We start from the raw sequence: 22,945 nt of genomic DNA, 5'->3' as shown, positions 1-22,945 counted from the left end.
TGACCAGGGCTTGTCTCCAAACCCTAGGACTAATGACCATTAATAATTAGGTCAACACACATGCATATATAGGACTTCATTATCAAGCATAAGCATATCATATGTCAGGCAATATTAATACATTAGACATATACCGACCTAGACCAGGCTAGGGTTTCAACCCAATGGATATATAAACACTTAGGGTTTCATTCCTAGGATCCAACTTTACATAACAAGGGTTTTGCTTATAGGCTCAACCAAACCCTAAAGATCTAGGGTTTCATAACATAGCAAAGCAACCCTACTATGCCAACACTTCAAAGGCCTGGGATTTTAGACAACACCATTCAACCCTAACAAGTTAGCGTTTTCATGATCACACCAAAACCCCAAACATGACATCATCATTAAAACTTCAAATAATATTTCTGAATAACCCTAAGCAGGCTAGGGTTTCACACATTGGCATCATACCCTTAGGTTAGGGAGAGAACCATCTAGGGTTCTATAAGAACAATCAAAGATATGAGGAGGGTAGGTTTATCAAATGATAAATCACCCAAAACAAGAATCTTTATGATTCCAGACAGCTAGACAAAGGATGTTAGTAATGTAATGCAAATTTAAAAAATAAGATGAACCTACTTTTTGTAGAAATTTCTCATTTCCCACCCCGGTTTTCAGTTTCTCCTTATTTCTCCCATATAGTTAAATGCCCTTTCCCATAACCATACATTTAACAAGCTAGAAAAAATAAATTTGCTGAAAACACAAATTCTGGAAATTTTACAGAATGCTGGAAATTGCAGAAATAAAAATTAGCAGTAATAAACAGCCATTAAAACACATTTAAACACTGAGATTTTTGGTCAACTTGACCCTGAAAAAACCCCCTACAACTCTTGGGGAAAACCAGTTTGAGAGCTCTTCTTTATTTCTGGAGAATGCCTTTTTACAGTGAGAGAAATGTTCAGCAAAAAATCAACAAACAAACTTTTACAACTTATCTCAGCCTTGCTAAAACACCGTTGCTGTTGCTGTTACACCGCGGCTGTTGCTGTTACACCGCGGCTGTCGCTGTTACACCGCGTCTGTTGCTGTTACACCGCTTTCAGCTGCTGAAACTCCGCTCTCAGTTGCTGAAACTCCACTCTCAGCTGCTGAAACTCCACTTTGCTGAAACTCCGCTTTCAGCTGCTGAAACTCCGCTTTCAGCTGCGGAAACTCCGCTTTCAGTTGTCCAGAAATCTTCCTTGCTCTCTTGCTCTCCTTCTCTCAATCTGCTCATGAAAGAATTAATGATCTTTTCCTCCTTTTCCTCCCTTAACCCAACCCCAAGTGACTTTTGGGTGATCCCTAAATCCAATGGCTGAAATAGATTTAGATCAATGGCTGAGATTAAATGCTCATTTAAATCTCACTTTCTATTTTTTAATTCACCCCACTTTAATAAAGACTCACTTAGTCATTTATTTCCAAAGTCACTTTTCCTTTCTAATTTTTCATTGAATTTATAAAAGTCACTTTAAAATTAGACTTAGTAACTTTATCACTTAAAGTCACTCTTAAATTAGATTTAACTTTATAAAAATTATAAAGTTACTTTAGGAGAAAAATTAAATTCTTTTGGACACTTTTCCCTAGGCCAAAGATCAAAACCTAAGGGAACCACCTGTCCTCCGGTACCAAATTTCAACACTCCCTCTTACTGAGGAAGGTGTTCCTCACCACACCTATCTTGTCTCTGAAGTAGACATGCTTGCCCCGTGGTAAGGCTTTGGTAAGAATATCTGCAACCTGCTCATCAGTGGAAATATACTCAAGCTTCACAGCTCCCTTCTGAACATAGTCTCTGATGAAATGATATCTGATCTCGATATGCTTTGACCTGTCATGAAATACTGGATTCTCCGTGAGTTTAATGCAACTCTGATTATCACAGTAAATCACTGAAGGTCTCAACGGCTGACCAAATAAGCCAAACAACATCTTGCGAAGCCAGATGGCCTCACAACTAGCTAGACTGGCTGCCATATACTCTGCTTCCGCTGAACTTAGTGCTACTGACTGCTGCTTCCGGCTGAACCATGACACTACTGCTGAACCCAACCCAAAACAGCACCCTGAAGTGCTCTTCCTATCAGAAGCACAACTTGCCCAATCAGAATCAGTGTATCCTGCCAAACTCACTCCATCTCCCTGCCTGTAGTCCAGACCATAATCCACTGTCCCCTGCAAGTACCGCAGAATGTGTTTTGCAGCCACCCAGTGAACCTTCCTAGGCTCACACATAAACTGACTCATCGTGTTGACTGCAAAACAGATATCTGGTCTAGTGTTGACCAAATACATCAAGGAACCAATCAACTACCTGTACAATGTGGGATCCACCAACTCGGAATCCGAAGCATGAAGCTTCTTCCAGTTGGTGATCATCGGTGTCGACATGGGTCTACAATCCTCCATGTGGAATCTGCTAAGGATGTCCACAATATACTTCCACTGCCCCAGGAAGAAATGCCCCTCCTCCTGCCACACCTCCAAACCCAAAAAGTAATGCATCAAGCCGATGTCCTTCATCTCAAACTCAGCCACAAGATCTCTCTTGCAGTGCTCTATGAGTCTCTCTGCACCTGTAATGACCAAGTCATCCACATACAACACCAGAATGAGAGGCTCCTCACCAATCACAATAAAGTAAAGGTTCGGATCTGCCTCACTCTTTGTGAAACCCATCCCCTGCAAATATGTATCTATCCTGGAGTACCAAGCTCTGGGAGCTTGCTTCAGGCCATAAAGGGCCTTCTTTAGTCTGCACACATGGGACTCCTTCCCATGCACCTCAAAGCCCTGTGGCTGCTCAATGCACACCTCCTCCTGTATGAAGCCATTGAGAAATGCGGTCTTCACATCCATCTGGTGGATCTTCCAGCCCATCTCTGCTGCTATCGATATAATGGAGCGGATCGAAGTATATCGAGCCACGGGAGCGAAGGTCTCCTCATAATCAACTCCCTCTACCTGGGAGAACCCTCTAGCCACAAACCTTGCTTTGAATTTCTCAATGCTGCCATCTGCAACATGCTTTACCTTATAAAGCCATCTGGAAGTAACCACGGATTTACCCTCAGGCCTCGGCACCACTTCCCAAACATCATTCTTCATGATAGAAGAATACTCCTCCTGCATGGCCTCTCTCCAGACCTGCTGGCTAGCTGCCTCCTCATAGCTAGAAGGCTCAGAGTTAAGGATGCTGGTAACCATCGCCATATAACTACAAAACCTCTCAGGTGGTCTACTCTCTCTGACCGGCCTCTTCGGCTCAGCAATAGATGTGGCATCTCTCAAGGTGTCCTGAAGCCACTTGGGCTTCCTCTTCCCTGAGCATGCTTCTCCCATAGGAGAATGAAACTCCTCCTCCTCATCACCATCAGTAGCCTGAACTCCTGACTGTCTGTCTGCTGTCCTCCTGCCTGCACCTGAACCTGTAGAAGCTGAGGTACCGTGTGAACTGTCCATCAGTTGACTCCCTAGTGAACTGCTCTGTGAACTACTCTGCATGCTGCCCGGAGCACCACCCCTCTGCCTCGGCGAGCCACTGCTCACTGATGGACCTGACATCCTCATAGATGTACCTCCGGATCCTCCTGATCCCTGCCCACTGGATCCCTGCGACTGACTCAACTGCTGCTGAGGGTCTGGCTGATCCAGATACTTTAACTCCCGTGACCTCCTAAAGGCCCTGTCCTCCTCGAACTTCACATCCCGTCTGACAACAACTCTCCTCTGTGTAGGAATGTAAATCCGAAAGGCCTTTGAGGTCTCACTGTAGCCCACAAAGATACCCTTCTCTACGGTGGGCTCTAGTTTGGTCCTCTTCTCCTTGGGTATATAGGAGTATGTAATGCATCCAAAGATATGAAGATGACCAATATCAGGCTTCTTCCCAGAGAAAACCTCCTCCGGAGTCATGTGCCCCAAGGCACGATGCAGACTCCTGTTCTGCAAGTAAACAGCTGTGTTGCAGGCCTCTGCCCACAAGAACAATGGCAACCTCTGATCATGTAACATGGCTTTGGCAGCCCCTATGATGGATCTGTTCTTCCTCTCCGCAACCCCGTTCTGCTGGGGGTTGTAAGGAACAATGAACTCCCTCCTAATGCCTGCCTCCGCACAATAGTCAACAAACTCTCCAAGGGTGTACTCTCCTCCATTGTCCGACCTCAGGGACTTGATCTTCCGACCTGTCTGTGTCTCCACAAGAGCTCTAAACTCCTGAAACCGCTTGAAGACCTCACTCTTGGTCTTCAAGAAATAAATCCAGGTCCTCCTGGAGTGATCATCAATGAATAAAACATAGTACTCATATCCACTCAAGGAAACATGAGACATCCGACCGCTCACATCGGAATGAATCAAATCAAGTATCCTAGTCGCTCTGCTGTCACTGCTGGGAAAAGAGGATTTGGCAAACTTGCCCATCGCACAACCTCTACAAGTATCAAAGTGATCAGTACTGAAATCTGGCACACCTGTAGTGATCTCCCGCAATGTCCTCAAGGCTCCATGATACATATGTCCCATCCTGCGGTGCCAAATCTCACACAGCTCAGAACTGCTAGCTCTGCTGTCGGTACTACTGCTCAATGCCAAAAGGGGCTGGAATGCAAACTTGTACACCTTTGCATGGCGTACACCTATCACTCTAGCTGAATCAGCTGGAGTGCCCCTGGGATACATCAACACCTGTCCTCCCCTGAACAGTACCTCATATCCTCTGTCCTCCAAAGCTGAGACGGATATGAGGTTCTTCCTCATCCCTGGCACATAAAGAACCTCTGACACCTTCAAAGGAGGTTTGGACTCCCTCTGAAATGTCACTGTCCCCACCCCGACTGCTCTAACAACTCTGTCATCACCGAGTACTACCTCAATATCAGTGCCACTCTCTGAAAGCTCTGAGAAGTACTCACGGACTCCTGCCATATGACGTGAAGCCCCACTGTCCACATACCAGATACCTGAAGATGCTCCGCTAATCGAGGGAAAAGCATGCTCCCTCTGAACCTGTGTGGCAGGTGATCCTGCACTAGAGGACTCACATGTAGTGAACGCAAACTCCCGGTCAAAACGACCTGCAAAGTCCTCAATCTCTACTGAAGCTGCCACGTCCTGGTTCTTCCCTTCTTCTTCTTCTTCTCCGGACACACAACTGCATAGTGTCCCATCTTCTGACAATTCCAACACTTCACCTTGGAATAGTCCTTCTGTGTGTTCCCCTGTTTACCTTTACCTTTGCCTTTGCCCCCACCACCGCTTGTGGAAGCCTGCTTCTTCCCTTTGCCTTTCTTGCCTCCTGCCACCAGTGCTACGTCCTCATCCTGCTCAACTGGCTTGGCTGTCCCAAGCTGTCCTTTCCTGATCTCTGTCTGAATGCAATCATCCCAAAACCTCTCCCATGTGGGAAGGGTCTCACGTGCACAAACCCCATCAGCAACTTTCAACCATGAACGGGGGAGGCCATTCACTGCAATCCGCACCAACTCAGTGGGTGGAATGGCCTCTCCAATTGCTGCCAACTCATCTCTCACATTGGTAATCTTTGTGAGATATCCAGCTGCACTATCATTACCCATCTTAATGTTTTTCAGCTTCTCCTTCAGGACCATTTTTCGGTTCTCATTGGTACTCTGGTAGAGATTGGACAATGCTGTCCACATCTCATGGGCATTGCTCTTTCCTCTCACATGAGGAATGCAATGGTCTTTGATTCCGTCTAGAATCAACCTCTTACCCTTGTTGTTCTTTTTATTATAAGCAGCCAACTGAGTAGCATCAGTAGGCACAACAACAGGGTTCTGTGTGGTATGCACCATGATATCCCAGACTTCTGCCTCCTCAAAGATACTCTGCATTCTCTCCTTCCAAACGCTGTAATTTATATGCCCATCCAGCCTATCCTCCACCTTCAATCCCAATGACATCCTGCGGTCCTAAAACTGAAAAATAGCACTGCTGTAGTAAAGGTAAAACTGTTGTTTATGAAAAATCAGCTTGCTGGAATTTTCTGAGTGAAAAATCAGCAACTGTAATTTTTCCTTTTGCTGTCCCAAACTGCCCTTCAGCACTCAAGCTCTGATACCATGTAGAAATTTCTCATTTCCCACCCCGGTTTTCAGTTTCTCCTTATTTCTCCCATATAGTTAAATGCCCTTTCCCATAACCATACATTTAACAAGCTGGAAAAAATAAATTTACTGAAAACACAAATTCTGGAAATTTTACAGAATGCAGGAAATTGCAGAAATAAAAATCAGCAGTAATAAACGGCCATTAAAACACATTTAAACACTGAGATTTTTGGTCAACTTGACCCTGGAAAAACCCCCTACAACTCTTGGGGAAAACCAGTTTGAGAGCTCTTCTTTATTTCTGGAAAATGCCTTTTTACAGTGAGAGAAATGTTCAGCAAAAAATCAACAAACAGACTTTTACAACTTATCTCAGCCTTGCTGAAACACCGTTGCTGTTGCTGTTACACCGCGGCTGTTGCTGTTACACCGCGGCTGTTGCTGTTACACCGCGGCTGTTGCTGTTACACCGCTTTCAGCTGCTGAAACTCCGCTCTCAGCTGCTGAAACTCCACTCTCAGCTGCTGAAACTCCACTTTGCTGAAACTCCGCTTTCAGCTGCTGAAACTCCGCTTTCAGCTGTCCAGAAATCTCCCTTGCTCTCTTGCTCTCCTTCTCTCAATCTGCTCATGAAAGAATTAATGATCTTTTCCTCCTTTTCCTCCCTTAACCCAACCCTAAGTGACTTTTGGGTGATCCCTAAATCCAATGGCTGAAATAGATTTAGATCAATGGCTGAGATTAAATGCTCATTTAAATCTCACTTTCTATTTTTTAATTCACCCCACTTTAATAAAGACCCACTTAGTCATTTATTTCCAAAGTCACTTTTCCTTTCTAATTTTTCATTGACTTTATAAAAGTCATTTTAAAATTAGACTTAGTAACTTTATCACTTAAAGTCACTTTTAAATTAGATTTAATTTTATAAAAATTATAAAGTTACTTTAGGAGAAAAATTAAATTCTGTTGGACACTTTTCCCTAGGCCAAAGATCAAAGCCTAAGGGAACCACCTGTCCTCCAGTACCAAATTTCAACACTTTTAAGAGAATTTTGTAAGGTTTATAGTCTAGGACATGACAAACTTTGTAGGAATTCCTTCAAGTGTAAGCCATGATCTTTTATATATGTAATGCATACTTTAAAGCAAAACATGTGATACCAAGAACACGATTTAATTTCTCAAGTTAGATTCTTCTATGTATGGAAGATGGAATGCTATGATATCGAAGATCAAGTTATTCATTTTTTTAATCAACAACAGGACTTTCACTTGACATCTAGATTGCTTGTAAATCCTAGAGGATAAGGATTAAGGTTCTAATATGTTATTTAGAGAGTACAATCTTTATCCTAGACTAGCTATAAACAAGAATTATTGAAAATCTAAAAGCTTATGTACATACTTACCTTGTGATTACATACCTCTGATTTGACACCTCATTAGACTTGCATGTGCATTTTGACAATACTTACTTGATTTTCCTTAAGTTGGTCCCTTGTACTTGTATTCAGATCCTTGATATGTCTCCACAGGCAACTGTGCCAAATTTTATTTCTTCAATGAGTGGAAGACTGAATATACTACTTCATTGTTTCAATCTTACACATATCAATGACCAAGGTTTAAGTTTTTATCTCTATTACACCGGAACAACTCCCAAGAGGCGAGAAACCCGTTCCAATGGTTCCTGTGCTTCCGGGAGCTTTGGAACTGTATGGGAACATTACCTTTTCAGCGGGAGTTGAAATGGGAGCTAGGGAAAGTTCCGGGAGCTTTGAAGATTGTTTTTTTGGGGTTCCGACGTCCCCTGGGGCTGGGGAATACAAAGCCTGTAGAGAGATATGATAAACTTCCCACAAAACATGAGCCTATGTTGAAACCTTCGCAGGAAGAAAGGCCAAAGACATCCTTAACACCAATATCCTTAATTGAGAAACTGGAGCAATCTCTTGATGGGTTAAGGAGGCATGTGGCACCTCGACGTAAGGGCAATATTTGGGTTGTCATGCTGATGAGTATTTCTTTTGTTGTTTATGTACATAATCGCAAAAGATTGTGTGTGCATATTGTATGTGGCAGTCAATGCTTAAACATTAGAGTTGCTTTGCTTTTTTCTCTTAAGAATAACTAGAGAAACATATGTAAAATTGTTCTTTTGTATTTTTAAGCCAGATTGTTTCAAACACTAGTCATGTGTCAGAGAACTGATAATGAACCTGACATGAGATTATATATTTATTATTTATATATTTAAATTGATTTTAATATTCGAATATTTTGATTCAATATTAATTCTGTTTATTATATAAACTATATAATTAATTTTTTATTTTTATTTTTCAAAATTTTAATTACATAATATTACTGCTCCCGATTAGTCATTTCCTGTAAATTTTGGGGAAACCTCTAGCCATTCCAGACATTCGTACCCAAGTTCCCAACGTTCCCACATTCCAGGAACTCATGCAACATAGGTTTTTATATATATTGGTATTTCGACCATATATCATTGAGCTCGAATTCTTCATGACTAAAGTGGATTTGAGTTTGCCTCTTGTAGTTTGTCACTTGATTTCACCAAAACTCCTCTCTGAATTCAATTCTAACTTGTCTTACTTCACTGAAATGCATCACTGAACTGTGCTAACTTATCTTACACTTGTTTCATTAATGTCTTTTCCACGAACTAAGATGATCCAAGCTTCTTCACAGTGATCCAACGAAACTTACTCTATGAATTATATCGACCTTTTTACTGGACTTGATTTATGAGGTTGCACTGAATTTGTATAATTGATATTGCAACGATCTTTATTATGTAATAGCACTGAACTTCAATAGCATATAACTTTTATATTGTGATGACACAAGACTGCAATGAACTCCTGTGATGACACCTAACTGTAATCTGCATCATCGTTCTGACACTGATCCGAACTTGTTCACTGTAATTGCTTCTGAGATTTCTCAAGTTCATTTATGAAATTAATCTGAGCTTTGATCTGAACTTGTATCTCTGAAATGAATGAATTGTCTTATTATGATTTGGACCTTTTGAAATTAGTCCTACAAGATGCCTTTGAATCCTTCTTGACTTGATCTTCAATACTCAACAAATGTACCCAACTGATCTTCAATACAAATGCACCCAAGTGATCTTCAAACTGCCTTTGATCATGACCATAGCTCTGATACCATGTTGAGAAATCCAAGGAGGTGGCAGTTAATCGATTTCTCTTATTATGACATTATCTTGTGATGTTTTCGTTATTATTATTTGTTCTTTCAATTTATCTTTTCTTATCATCAAGACTAATGCCAAACAACAAATAGAAGAGGACACAAGATGTAGGCACATTGCCAGGGAAAAACCCCACTCTTTGGGGAAAACCCGGTCAAAATTCTTCCTTCAGTAGATTCAAGATGAGATGACCAAGACCTTTACAACTTAGACTCAATACTACCTCCATCAAGTCAACTTGTCATGTCAGTCAACCTTCTTCACACTTGCATCTATGAAGAGATCATGTTTGCAACCAATCTAAGCTTCTTATTCACTGTAGTAGCACTGAGTCACTTGTCACTGTGGTAGCACCAAGATCTTCTCACGAACTGATATTACTGTGAGAGCACCAAATTTGCATCCACTGTTAGAACACCATAACTCTGCAATTAATCGAACTTCAATGGTTACCTAGGTTACTGTGGTGACATCGAATCTGTGATAGCACTGAAGTTTATTTTCCGTGATAGCATCGGAGTTGAGTCCATCTCTATACCCTTATTCGAGCTCCTTCACTGAAATACTAGTCCCTGAAATTGACATCTGAACTTGTCTCTGCAATTAGCTCGAGTTCTTGTGGTTAAATGAGCCGACATGACTTTGTGAAGAGGTGTGCCTCTGTTTTTAGGCCGACATGAGTATATTGAAGAAATCCGACTTGAAGAAAATTTATTTGAGGTTGACTTGATGGAGAAGTCTTTGACCAACTAATAAATGACTTTCACAACAACCTAAAGCCTACAATGGAGGCTTGACCTACAATTGACCCAAGCATGAAACCCATGCTTTAACAAGTCAATTAAAATAAGTTCTTTTGACAAATATATTACATTTTGATTCTAGTACAATTTATGAAGACCAAACCTAGTTACATTCTTCAACAAGGGCTTGCGACACACCAAAGAGTAGAGGATAGGGGTTGCCGTCAAGGGTAGAGGCCTGTATAGTCCTGTGGCTGCTAGTAGAAGGCCCAACTAGGGCTGTCGAAAATCATATTCGATGAAAATCAAGCATACAAGAAATCAAAGGACATTCCTATTGGTTCAAATTACAAAGAAGTTCCCATATTTGAAGAAGAAGAATTTCATCATGAAAGTCCTACTACAAATCAACAAGAAGAAGAAGGACCAAGTGAGCCTATTCAATCGGTGGTCATCCCAACCACAAGGAAAAGGCCAAATTGGTTAAAAGCCACATTAGAAGATGCTAAAGGACATGAAGCTGCGAAAGGTTCCTTCAAGAAAAGTAAGAGACCAAAGAGATATTTTGGCTACGCTGCATATATGACAAAGTTAATTGAAGCGGAACCATCTACATTCAAGGAAGCTGCACATCAAGAGGTTTGGAAGAAAGCAGTGTAGGAAGGATATCAATCCATCATGAAGAATGGGGTTTGGGAGATCGTTCCTAGACCTAGTGACAAATCGATTGTCACATCTAAATTGATCTAGAAGATCAAACATGCTGTTGATGGAAGTATAGACAAGTACAAAGCGAGATTCGTTGCAAGGGGTTTCTCTCAAAAGGAAGGCATTGATTATGAAGAAACCTTTGCACCCACAGCAAGTTACACTACCATTAGATCGTTGGTTTCATTGGCTGCTACAATGGGGTGGAATATCCATCAAATGGATGTGAAGACCACATTTCTAAATGGGACCATTGATGAGGAAGTGTACATCAAACAACCTGAAGGCTTTGAAGTTAATAGCAGAGACTCTCATGTTGCAGACTTAAGAAGGCCCTCTATGGTTTGATGCAAACACCTAGGACATTGTATGCTAGATGGATGCATATCTACTTAGAATTGGGTTCGTGAAGAGTTATGCTAATTCAAACAGTGTTGCGAAAATTGCGATATTATCGCGATAACAATAAAATATCGTGAATTTTTCAAAATCCCGATATTATCGCCCGATTACTACGCAGTTTTTTTTCCAAAAAATCGGTGAAAAAATTGCGCTAACTTCAAAAAATCGCGATAATTTCGAAGTTATCGCGATTCGATTGAAGTTATTATGGGGGTGGTGAACAACGCGTTTTTATAAGGGAAAACACGATTTTTTTTTTGTCATTTTGAACAGAAATTGGCGTGGATTGAGTGCTGAGGAGGGGAGGAACCCTGGAAGGTGTCTACTAGGGCAGAGGAGGAGTAAACTTGGAGATTTTAGCATCCTAAGCAAGAGAACTTCATCTTTGGATCAAATTTCTCTGGCAAACCGTGGTTTCCAAGTATGGGCACCAAATTTGACCATTTTGTTTTGGTATTTTTCTTGGTTTTGCTTGGGTTTCTATAACCCATTGTTTATCAAAGATTTTTGAGTGGATTTGATGGTTTTTTTTTTCATTTTTGTTGCATAGAGTGGAAAGAGTTCATTTTGGATTGAGTTGAGGTTTTTTTGTTTGTTAAATTGTAAAAAATTCAATGTGTTGCATCATGTATGTAATTTTTTTTAAATTTTTGTAACTTGCAATTCTTATTGTGCCATAGGTTCAACTTCAAAGTTCAAACTTCATCTTACATTAAAACTTAAGAGTTCAACCAAGTTACAAACATGCCAAGGAAATTGGACCCTCTGTGGGAATTTGGTGAACTTGATGGAGAGTTTGATAGATTGAACTTGTCTTGCAAGTTGTGTGGGCAGCATATGTCAGGGGGGGTTTATAGATTGAAGTATCACCTTGCACAAATCCCTGGACATGATGTAGGGCCTTGTGAAAATACAAATGCGGAAATCATCCGAAGAGCCATGAGATCATTGGAAGAATTAGAGCAAGAGAGAGTGGCCAAAGAAGAAATGAAGAAGCAACTAGCAGGGAGGGTGTTAGGCTCAGGTGAATATGGAAGTGGCACTAGTTCTACTTCATCATCAATGTCTACAACCAACCCTATAGCTGCCTCATCATTTTTTGTTCCTAGAACCACGCCTGGTTCACAACCATCTATCACTTCAATGCTTAAAAAAAATGAGAAAGAACAAGCTGACAAGTTGTTGGGCAAGTTTCTCCTTTGGAGTGATATTCCTTTCAGCGTTGCAAGGAATAATCCATTTTTCCAGCTTGCTGTTGATGCTATTGCAATTGTTGGCTCAGGGTACAAAATCTCTTCTTATGATGACTTTAGAGGCCGCATTCTTCAAGATGAAAAGGTTGACTGCACCAAAATATTGGAGGAGTTTAGGGCATCATGGGCACAAACAGGATGCACTGTGATGTCAGATGGTTGGACCGACCAAAAGGGGAGAACCCTTATAAACTTCTTGGTTAGTTGTCCCAAGGGAACAATGTTTATGAAATCTGTTGATGCATCTTCACATATCAAAGATGCAAAAACTTTATGTGATTTGTTGGATGTGTTTATTTTGGAGGTGGGTGTAGAACATGTTGTCCAAGCCATAACGAACAATGCTGCAAATTATGCTGCTGCTGGCAGGATGCTTATGGAGAGACATCCTACTTTATTTTGGACACCTTGTGCTGCACATTGTATTGATTTGATGTTGGAGGACATAGGAAAAATTTCCTTTGTCAAAGATATTGTTGACTCATCAAAAAGCATTACAAAATTTATATATAATCATGCATTTGTGCTTAGCTTGATGAGAAAATTCACCAACAATAAGGAGTTGGTGCGCTCCGCCATTACACGGTTTGCCACTAGTTTCATATCTTTTCAACCCCTCTTGAATTCTAGTGGGATGTAAAGAGAATGTTTCTTTCAGATCAGTGGCGTGATTTGACAGTGAGCCGCAAACCAAAGGGAGAGGCTGTATGCAGATTAGTTTCATACTTCCGACTTTTGGGCGGAAGTGCAGGATGTGTGCACCGTTACTGAACCTTTGGTAAAGGTTTTTCGATTAGTTGATGGTGAGAAGCTCGCAATGGGCTATTTGTATGAGGCCATGGACAGGGCCAAAGAACCCATTCGGGCCTACTATGATGATAAGAGAGATGAGGGGTTTCAGAAATAGCTCCTCCTATGGGAAGTGATTGATGAACGATGGAACATCACACTCCATCATCCCATTCATGCTATAGGGATCTACCTGAACCCCGCATTTTCTTACCTATGTGGGTTCGTATTTGATGCTGAGATTATGGATGGATTCTTAACCTGTGTTCAAAGGATGGTGCGATCTCCAGCAGAACGTGCGGAAATCTCGAAAGAAATGGAGATATACAAGATGACAGGTGGCACATTTAGCTTTGAGATGGCTGTGACTGATAAGACAACTAAAATGCCAGGTATTTTTTAGTTTGTTTCAAATTTCATTGTCTCTTCAAGTTCATAACTTCATACTTTGTTTCAACTTTCAAATTTCATTTTTTTTCTTATGTTTATTTTATTTGTAATTTTGTTGTAGATGCATGGTGGAGAATCTATGGTGCCAGAGTACCCCATCTGCAAAAGCTTGCCATTCAAATCCTCAGCGAAACATGTAGCTCCTCAGGATGCGAGCGCAACTGGAGTGTATTTGAAAAAATACACAAGAAGAAGCTTAACAAGTTAAACTTAAAACTTAAAATATTGCAAATTTCCAATTAATTTTTTGAATTTATTAAACAATAATTTTTTTTATAATTATTATTTTATGATCTTTGTACAGGTTGGAGTCCCGGCGACTTAATGATATGGTCTACGTCTACTACAATCTTCATTGTGGGTGATGCAACTTGAGAGGATACCTGATATGGAGGCCATCTCATTGGATGGGATTGACACCACTGCTGCATGGAGGGTTGAGGCTGAGAGGCCTCTCATGGAGTCTACCGACGATTGGATAGAGCAGGATGTAGTGGAAGGCATAAGGGGGGGGTGAGGAGGAGGAGGAACAACAGGAGGAGGAGGTGATACCACCTACTTGGGCTACCCCTGCCACCAGTAGAGGACGTGGTCTACCTCCTCTAGCTCCTACGTCTTCAGGTTCTAGAGCTCAATAGAGTCCACTACCAACTCCACCGGCATCTACATCTAGAGGGAAAGGGAAAGCTATTGCATTTTCTCACAAGAGGGGCAGAGGAAATCAGTAGTATTAGTTATTTGGTTCATTTCATTGTATATGACATTATGACTCATGATATGAGTTACATTATTATATTTTTTGTTGATATTTTGACGCTGTGTTGGGACTTAGGAGTCAGGGCTTACTATTCAGGACATGATTCACTGTTATGTGTGATGTAGCACTAGAAATGATATTACACATCTTATATATTAGTTCTTTTATCATATTTATGTGTCAATGTATTTATTTTATGTTTGTAGATGCTTTATGTATTAAAAAAATTGAAAAAAAAAGAATATTTTTGTATTTTATGATTTTTTCCTGATTTTTACGATTTTTTCTGATTTTTTCCCTCGCCGATATTATCCCGATAACGATTTTCGCAACATTGGATTCAAATCTCTACATCAAGGTCGTGAATAATGAGACCGTCATTATTCTACTATATGGGGATGATCTATTCATCAAAGGTGTAGAACGAAGAATTCAAGAATGCAAGAGGATGTTGGTAGCTGAATTTGAAATGAAGGATCTAAGACTGATGCACTATTACCTTGGTCTAGAAGTATGGCAGAGACCTGGGGAGATATATTTGGGGAAAGGAAAGTACATCATCAAGTTGTTGCATAAATTCGGGATGATGGATTCCAAGCCGATGACTACTCCTATGATCACCAATCTGAAGAAGTTGAGGGGCTTTGACTCTAGTCTCGTTGATCCTACCTCCTATCGTCAGTTGGTAGATTACTTAATGTATCTGGTAAATACTAGGCTAGATATATGTGTTGATTTGTGTAGCTTGGGAAGTACTCCAAGCCCTAGGGTTCAGGGTTTGGAGGACAAAGAGCCACAAGGGCGACTTGTGGGCTTGGAACCCAAGTATGGGGTTTTGGGACCCATCGTGTTTTGGGGCAGAATCCTGATGGATTCACAACATGTGATGGAGGAGGATGATAGTGCTCAGAAAGACGAATCCAATGCATCGAAAATCGTCCAAATCCGAGTTGTTGTCAGAGAGATGTGAATTTTTGAAGTTGACATAATTATTATTGGGCATCAAGTAGGCCGACTTGAAGAATCCAATGGACATGTTTCTTCAAACATGACGTTTTGGGATCCCTTCTTTATGGTATATGTAGAAGGTGATATAAAGTTATTTTGAGCATCCATCTTGTGCAACACACACAAGATTGAAGCTCATAGAAGAGGGGAATATCTTTGTTTTGGGCCTCAGTTAAGAGAGACATGACATTGAAGGAGGAGAGGGCTAATTCAGGCCTAGTTCAGGAATCCGAGAGCTGGAAGGAGAGCTGAGTTCCCTTGTTGGAGGGCCGAAGATTCAAGCGCTGTTTGCAGACTGTTTTGAGGGAAAAAAAGAGGTGAGGTATGACTGTTTTGGAGGGCTGTTAGGGTGCCACAGAGAGCTATGGTAGGACGTATGCCTAGCCACACCAAAACAGGGCTGCATGGAGGCTTGAGGGGCTGTCGTATGCCCAGAACAACAATACATAGAGGCAACACCTTACCTTGACTAAGCCACAACTATTTGGAGGCTATTTTGTGGGTTTATGAAGGGTTCTTGCAGCATGCACTTGCCCTAACTAGGAACAACAGTACAACAATATTGCAATAACATTGGATGTGTGTTGGATCCACGTTTTTGGGGCAGCTTTGGATCATTTATTGGAGCAGCCTGTTGGTGCCATGTGGAGGACCTTTTGTGGTGGTGAAGAGTCCATCCTAGGAGCATATTCAACAATGAAGTATTGGGTGTCATAGAGCTGGTTGGAGGGCAACGTGTTGATAGCCCAAAGTAGCCCTAGACGAGCTCTCTTGAAGGACGAAGAGTAGCTAAAGGTTAGGTGAAGGACGATGCCAAAGTGCAACACTTTAATGGACTAAAGTTGTTGCCAGCGTGGTAGATTAGAGCTCGGGAATTGGCCAACCCAGAGAGCAGTTGATGAGCCTGTGTTCATTGTAGCAGACGTGACCTGCAGTAGTGATAGGAGGCAACTCTCTTGGAGTGTCGATGTGTAGATGCCTTGATGGACTAAGGCACTACTAGTGAGTATACGGGTGCGACGAATCGACATGACAAGATACGACATAGAAGTGCTGCAACCAAGTTTGTCATTGTATCTTGTAACCATAGACTTGTATTTATTAGATTTGGATTAATATAACGGGGATTGGTGATTGTACATTATTGTACAATTTTGTTTAAAATTGTGTATCATTGTGTGTATTGATTTACTGCTTTATATTTCCGCTGTGCAAAGTAGTTTATGGTTGAGATTCTTGGTTTGGTAGCATTAGTTATTTTAAGACTCTAACCTAGACCTAAGGTCATGGAAATTCAACATGGTATCAAAGCATGTCTGAGCTACTTTGGAAGTAAGTAAATTAGAGTTGTGCGCAGCGAAGTACGGCATGAGAGGGAGTTGGCCACATTGTGAGTGAAGGGTTCACTACAATGTCAAAGTTGCAGGCAGGTATCCGTTATGAGTACAAGTTGGAGGGGATGACTTCATTTAGGACGAGTTGGGGCAAAACCATGATGGATTCACGACATGTGATGGATGAGGATGATAGTGCTCGGAAAGACGATTCCAACGCATCGAAAATCGTCCGAATCCGAGTTGTCGTTAGAGAGATATGAATTTTTGAAGTTGACATAATTATTATTGGGTGTCAAGTAGGTCGACTTGAAGAATCCAATGGATGTGTTGCTTCAAACATGACGTTTTGGGAGCCCTTCTTTATGGTATATATAGAAGGTGATATGGAGTTATTTTAAGCATCCATTTTGTGCAACACACACAAGAGTGAAGCTCGTAGAAGAGGGGAATATCTCTGTTTTGGGCCGCAGTTAGGAGAGACAAGACAACGAAGGAGGAGAGGGCTAATTCAGGCCTAGTTCAGGAATCCGAGAGCTGGAAGGAGGGCCAAGTTCCCTTACTGGAGGGCCGAAGCTTCATGGGCTATTTGCAGACTGTTTTGAGGGCAGAAAAGAGGTGAGGTATGACTATTTTGGAGGGCTGTTAGGGTGTCGTGGAGACCTGTGGTAGGCCGCAGGCCTAGCCACACCAAAATAGCACTGTGTGGAGGCTTGAGGGGTTGCCATATGCCTAGAACAACAACACATAGAGGCAACACCTTACCTTGACTAAGCCACAGTTATTTGGAGGCTGTTTTGTGGGTTTATGAAGGGATGTTGCAGCATGCACTTGCCCTAACCAGGGACAACAATACAACAATATTGCAACAACATTGAATGTGTGTTGGATCCGTGTTTTTGGGTTAGTTTTGGATCATTTAATGGAGCAGCCTATTGGTGCCATGTCGAGGACCTTCCGTGGTGGTGAAGAGTCCATCCTAGGAGCAGATTCAACAATGATGTATTGGGTGTCATAGAGCTGGCTAGAGGGCAACGTGTTGATAGCCTAAAGTAGCCCTAGATGATCTATCTTAAAGGAAAAAGAGCAGCTGAAGGTTGGGTGAAGGACGGTGCCGAAGTGCAACACTTTGATGGACTAAAGTTGTTGCTAGCGTGGCAGATTGGAGCTTGGGAATTGGCCAACCTAGAGAGCAGTTGATGAGCCTGTGTTCATTGTAACAGACATGACTTACAACAGGGATAGGAGGCAACCCTCTTGGAGTCTCGATATGTAGATGCGTTGATGGACTAAGGCACTACTAGTGAGCAGTTAGGTGCGATGAACCAACAGGACAAGATACGACTTAGAAGTGTTGGAACCAAGTTTGTCATTGTATCTTGTAACCATAGACTGTTGTATTTATCAGATTTGGATTAATATAATGAAGATTGGTGATTGTACATTATTGTACAATTTTGTTTAAAACTGTGTATCATTGTGCGTATTGATTTACTTATTTATATTTCTGCTGTGCGAAGTAGTTTATGGTTGAGATTCTTGGTTTGGTAGCGTCGGTCATGGAAATTCAACAATATGTTTTGCAGTGAACATTCTTAGTCAGTTTCAGTTGGAGTTTCATCATGATCAATGCTAACTGCTAAACATATATTGAGGTATCTTCGTGGCATTATACATCACTGCCTAAAGTATGATAGTAAGGAAGTCAAACTAATCGCTTCACAGACTCTGATTGGTGTGGCAGTGAGACTGATGGAAGGAGCACTACCGAAGGATGTTTTAGTTTGGGAGCTGCTATGATCTCATGGATGAGTAGGAAGCAAGATCTCGTTGCTTTAAGTAGTGCTGAGGTAGAATATGTGGCTGAATGTGAAGTAGTAAGGGAGGCTGTTTGGTTAAGGAAACTTCTAACAGATTTGTTTGAGAAGTCTCTAGGTCCTACTATGATTAATTGTGACAATCAAAGTTGTATCAAGATGTCTGGAGATCCCGTGTTTCATGTTAGAACAAACATATCAACAATAAGTTCCATTTTATTAGGAACTTGGTGCAGAATGGGATCGTGAAGTTGGTGTATGTCTCGACAGATGAACAAGTACCAAACATACTAACAAAGGCTTTTCCTAATAAGAAGTTTGAATATCTAAGGCACTTGCCTGGTTTGGTAGATATTGCTAATTGTATTGATGATAAGAATGTGGAAGAGATTTGTTGAGGCTTTGCGAGTGAAGCATTGCCTGAGAAGACATCTGGCCAACACTTTGCGTTGATGTTTAGGTCCCAAAGTAGGGAAGGTGGCGTGGATCATAGAGCTCTGACCATGGATACACACCTAGATACCTAAGTTGGTGGTTAGCAAGTAAGCTTGTTGGTACTTAGAGAGGTTGAAAGTTTGAGTCCTCCTTATTCCCACTTGGATAGATTGCCTTGGTTAGGAATCTAGTCCATGGCATTGCAGTGCCTGAATTGTTGAGTGACCAATGGATAGATTGCCCTGGTTAGGAATCTAGTCCTAGCATTGCGGTGCCTAAATTGTTGAGAGAACAATGGATTGATTGCGTTGGTCAGGGATCTGGTCCATGCCATTGCGGTGTCTAAAGTTCTTCATTGTCCATATAGTTTGAGATCTTCCATTGTATTCGTACATTATGAATACCTCCCTAGTTAAGAGGAAGTGTTGGAAAATGTAAATATGTTCACTCTTCATTAATGTATTTGAGTCATCATGAAATGCACTTGTGAAAAGAATAAAGAAAATAATTTTTATTATTGTAACAATGACTTATTAAAACATGGGCTTCATGCTTGGGTCATCATTATATTAGTCAGAGTCCCCATTGAGGACTCCAAGGATTAATATTGAGTTTATAGAGTCATTGTACATTCGAAGAGACCCTTCTTGGGCTTTTGAATCATGTAAAAAGGTTTAGTATTGAGTCAAATATAATTGATATATCCTCCACACCAAGTCGGCCTAAAGGCACTTATTCGACCTCACATGGAGCCTATAAATACAAGCTAGTCAAAGTCATTTGGAGCATCACATCTCAAGCTAGTTTGATATCTCAAGAGTAGCTTGGGAAGTGTGAAGTTTGAAGTCGGGAAGCCAAAGGAAGTGCAAGTTTGGGGAAGTCTAAGGAGAAGAAGAAAATCGAACTTTTGGTGCTTCTCTCTCTCTGTTTCGTGCCCTAGTGTGGGAGATTGAAGTCTTCCAAGTTTCGTTGATGCCGAAAGTTGTTGCCTAGTCGAAGTTGCTGGAAAGGAGGTCGAAGATCTGGGAGGTTGGCTTGGTGTGGAAGGAAGGTCTGGTCTTTGTCTAGGGTGAAGAGTCTCAAAGAATACTATTGAAAAAAAGAATTTTCTTGACTGGGTTTTCCCCTCGAGGGGGGTTTTTCCCTGGCATAGTGCCTACATTTTGAGTTTCTTGTTTTGTGATCTTCATACACACATAATATGGTAATTGCGTGATGAAAGATAAGATAATAAAGAAGTAAAAGAAGCCAACACACTCACAAGTAATTGTCAAGAAAGGAGAATTAAACCCTAATACAACTGCTTTGATTTTCCAACAGGATCAACCCTTCTCTTAGGAACGAATTTGACAAATAGGCTAGAGGACCCCTCTTGGAAGTAATAAATCCTTGAAACGTTAACTGTTGGGCTAGTTCCTTCAATCAAATTCGAATTTCCTTTGAAAGCTTGAGAATTCCCATGTACAAATGAAGATACAAATTCCCAAAACCCCAATATATAAAAAAACCGAAAATAAAATCCCAAACCCCAAAATTATTTACAAAACTTCAAAAATAGACAAGGGTTAGATGTATCGAGAAATATTCACAATATTTACAATATTTAAATATTTCCTCTCATTATCCTATTAAATCTTTATAGTGCAAAATAAATAAAATTTTGAGATTTTAGAGTAGATAATATGGATGAATAATTTCGAAAAATTACTGGCCAAAACCCTCCTGCAAAATAATTCGTCAGAATGAAAGCCCAAAGCTCAAACAAGGATGATCCTTTCCCATAGTTTATGAACTTGGAGTCTAAGGGCTAGTGTACTAGTACGTATCTATTTAATCTTGAAAATAATTGTTAGATCATGGGGTGAATTAGATCACCTAAGGTAAAGATAGCCATACCAATAGAATGTTATTATCACTGACAATTGAAATAACAATTATGAATTTTAATAACATAATAGCACATACCATAGATCAGCAGATAAGAGAACACCATGAACCGAAACCCCAAAGTCTTTCTATTATGCAAAAAATAGTTCCAGTAGAGCAAGGCTCAACACATGTTACAAAATTACATCATCCAAAGATCATTATGATATCTTGAGGAGCTTGATAGCTTCCTTATATAGAGAATGAGAGAGACATAAACCCCTCCAAGTGGAAATAATGGCTAGCTGGCTTGATCCTCGTCAAAATAGTCTCATCTGTCGAAAATATCTTGATCTTCTTTTAGTCTCCACCGTCGATCTTTTATTTTTGAGGAAAAATTCGAATTTTTCTTAAAAACCATTTTTTATTAATCCAAAAATTAATATTGTGGACTAATATCCTCAAAAAATTGACTTTGACTTAACCACCAAGGTCCAAGGGGTCAAATTTCCTTAAAATACCCATTTTTCCCTTGATGGAGGACCTCCAAAAATTAAATTCTTTTTCACCCACGAATTTTTGATTATTTTCCACTTGGAGAGAATTTAATTCTTCCCAAAATATTTTGTGGCTCAAAATTAATTAATTTTTTGGCTTAAGATTTTTATTTAATCTTTAAAAAAAAATTAATGATTGACTCTGGAAGAGATTAATTATTTTTCCACCCTCAAATATTTTTGCTCTGGTGTTTAACTATGAGTAACCATGCGCTAAAATATTTTTTACATAAAATTGTTACAATATCAACCCTTAGAAGGGGAAAACACCTTTAGACATATACCCTCAAGACATTACCCAATTCTGTGACACAATATGATCTAGTATGAAACCAAATGTGCTTATAATAAAATAATTTAGCCATGGTGTCTAACTATAAGTAACCATGCACTAAAAGTATTCTTAAACAGTAAACACACTTTTACATGGACTCGATAAACACTAGGATTCACCTAAGACATTGCCAATGAATTCCACCATAGATTTGAGGTTACAGCTGGAAGAAAAACTCTGCTGATTATCTGTGTTTACAAACACACATAATTTGGGGAGTTTAAAAAACTTCCTAGGATGAAATCCTTTGACAAAAATTAGAGGCTTACTTAGGTGCAATCACATGATTCAATGGTCATACTAGCATCATTTACAATAAACTTTCAAAGAAATTGGTAGTTCCATTAACCAACTTTGGTTGTCATTAGTTGGACATCAATAAATTTATCTTATCTTATTTTATTTTTTCTACCAATTTTATCAAGAATAAAATTATACTTGCAATGCCATAGACTTTCATGTTTTGTTATAAGGCAAACATGCTGGTACTACTAGCTTATTTTGGGAGAAGTTGCAATCTTGGGTGTTGTAGTTGTGTTACTCTTGATGTTGCTGTTTTATGTTTAATATATTATGAATGTGTATCAAAAAAATGGCATAAGAGAGATACTTCAAAGACCCAAAAAGCTATTTTGACGTAGGTTCTTCCCTAATAGTTCTAGTTGTAGTTATGAAAGAGGAGAAATAACATTTACAACTCATTTTAAGATTTTAAAATATGATTTTGCAAATGCTAAAATTTGAACTTCTCTTGATTATGTTATGATCTTTTCATTATTGCTTTGATTTGAATTAAAAAAAGTGACTTCTTTCATAAAAGATTAACTTGATTTTTATGTGTTGACTATAAATATGTTTACCTAGCCTCTATGTAACTAGTTAAAATTTGTAGTAATTAATCGTTTCCTTTGTGCAGGGCTTTTGATTCAAGGTCATTTGCTGGCAGCTATAGATTTTGTCTTGTCTCATCCTGATTGCCTTTTTGATATTACACTCCTGTCGATGGTATGATTTTAGGATTATCTTTGTGTGAAGCAATGGATGTTTTGGAAATTCTTTTCCTAGTTCCTATGGTTTCCTTGTGTACATGAAAAATAACATGGTACAATGTATAACACAAGTAAACCTTAGT

At 40.1% G+C, this 22,945-nt stretch overlaps 1 protein-coding gene across 1 annotated transcript in view; it reads left to right on the top strand.

Moving 5' to 3' along the window:
- The window catches only part of LOC149251355 (UDP-galactose/UDP-glucose transporter 5B-like), a 245,376-nt gene that overhangs the window by 176,791 nt on the left and 45,640 nt on the right, over positions 1-22,945 (top strand). The window contains exon 8 of the mRNA XM_089459369.1: positions 22,730-22,818. Within this exon, the coding sequence (XP_089315495.1) occupies positions 22,730-22,818 (89 nt within the window). The remainder of the gene's footprint in view (positions 1-22,729; positions 22,819-22,945) is intronic.

The sequence above is a fragment of the Pinus tabuliformis genome, chromosome 7, assembly GCF_031772625.1.
Source record: "Pinus tabuliformis cultivar Carrire ecotype Pingquan chromosome 7, CPIR1, whole genome shotgun sequence".
NCBI classification, from domain to species: Eukaryota; Viridiplantae; Streptophyta; class Pinopsida; order Pinales; family Pinaceae; genus Pinus; species Pinus tabuliformis.
Note: the sequence above shows the minus strand (reverse complement) of the source record. Positions and strands in the feature narration are given on the sequence as shown.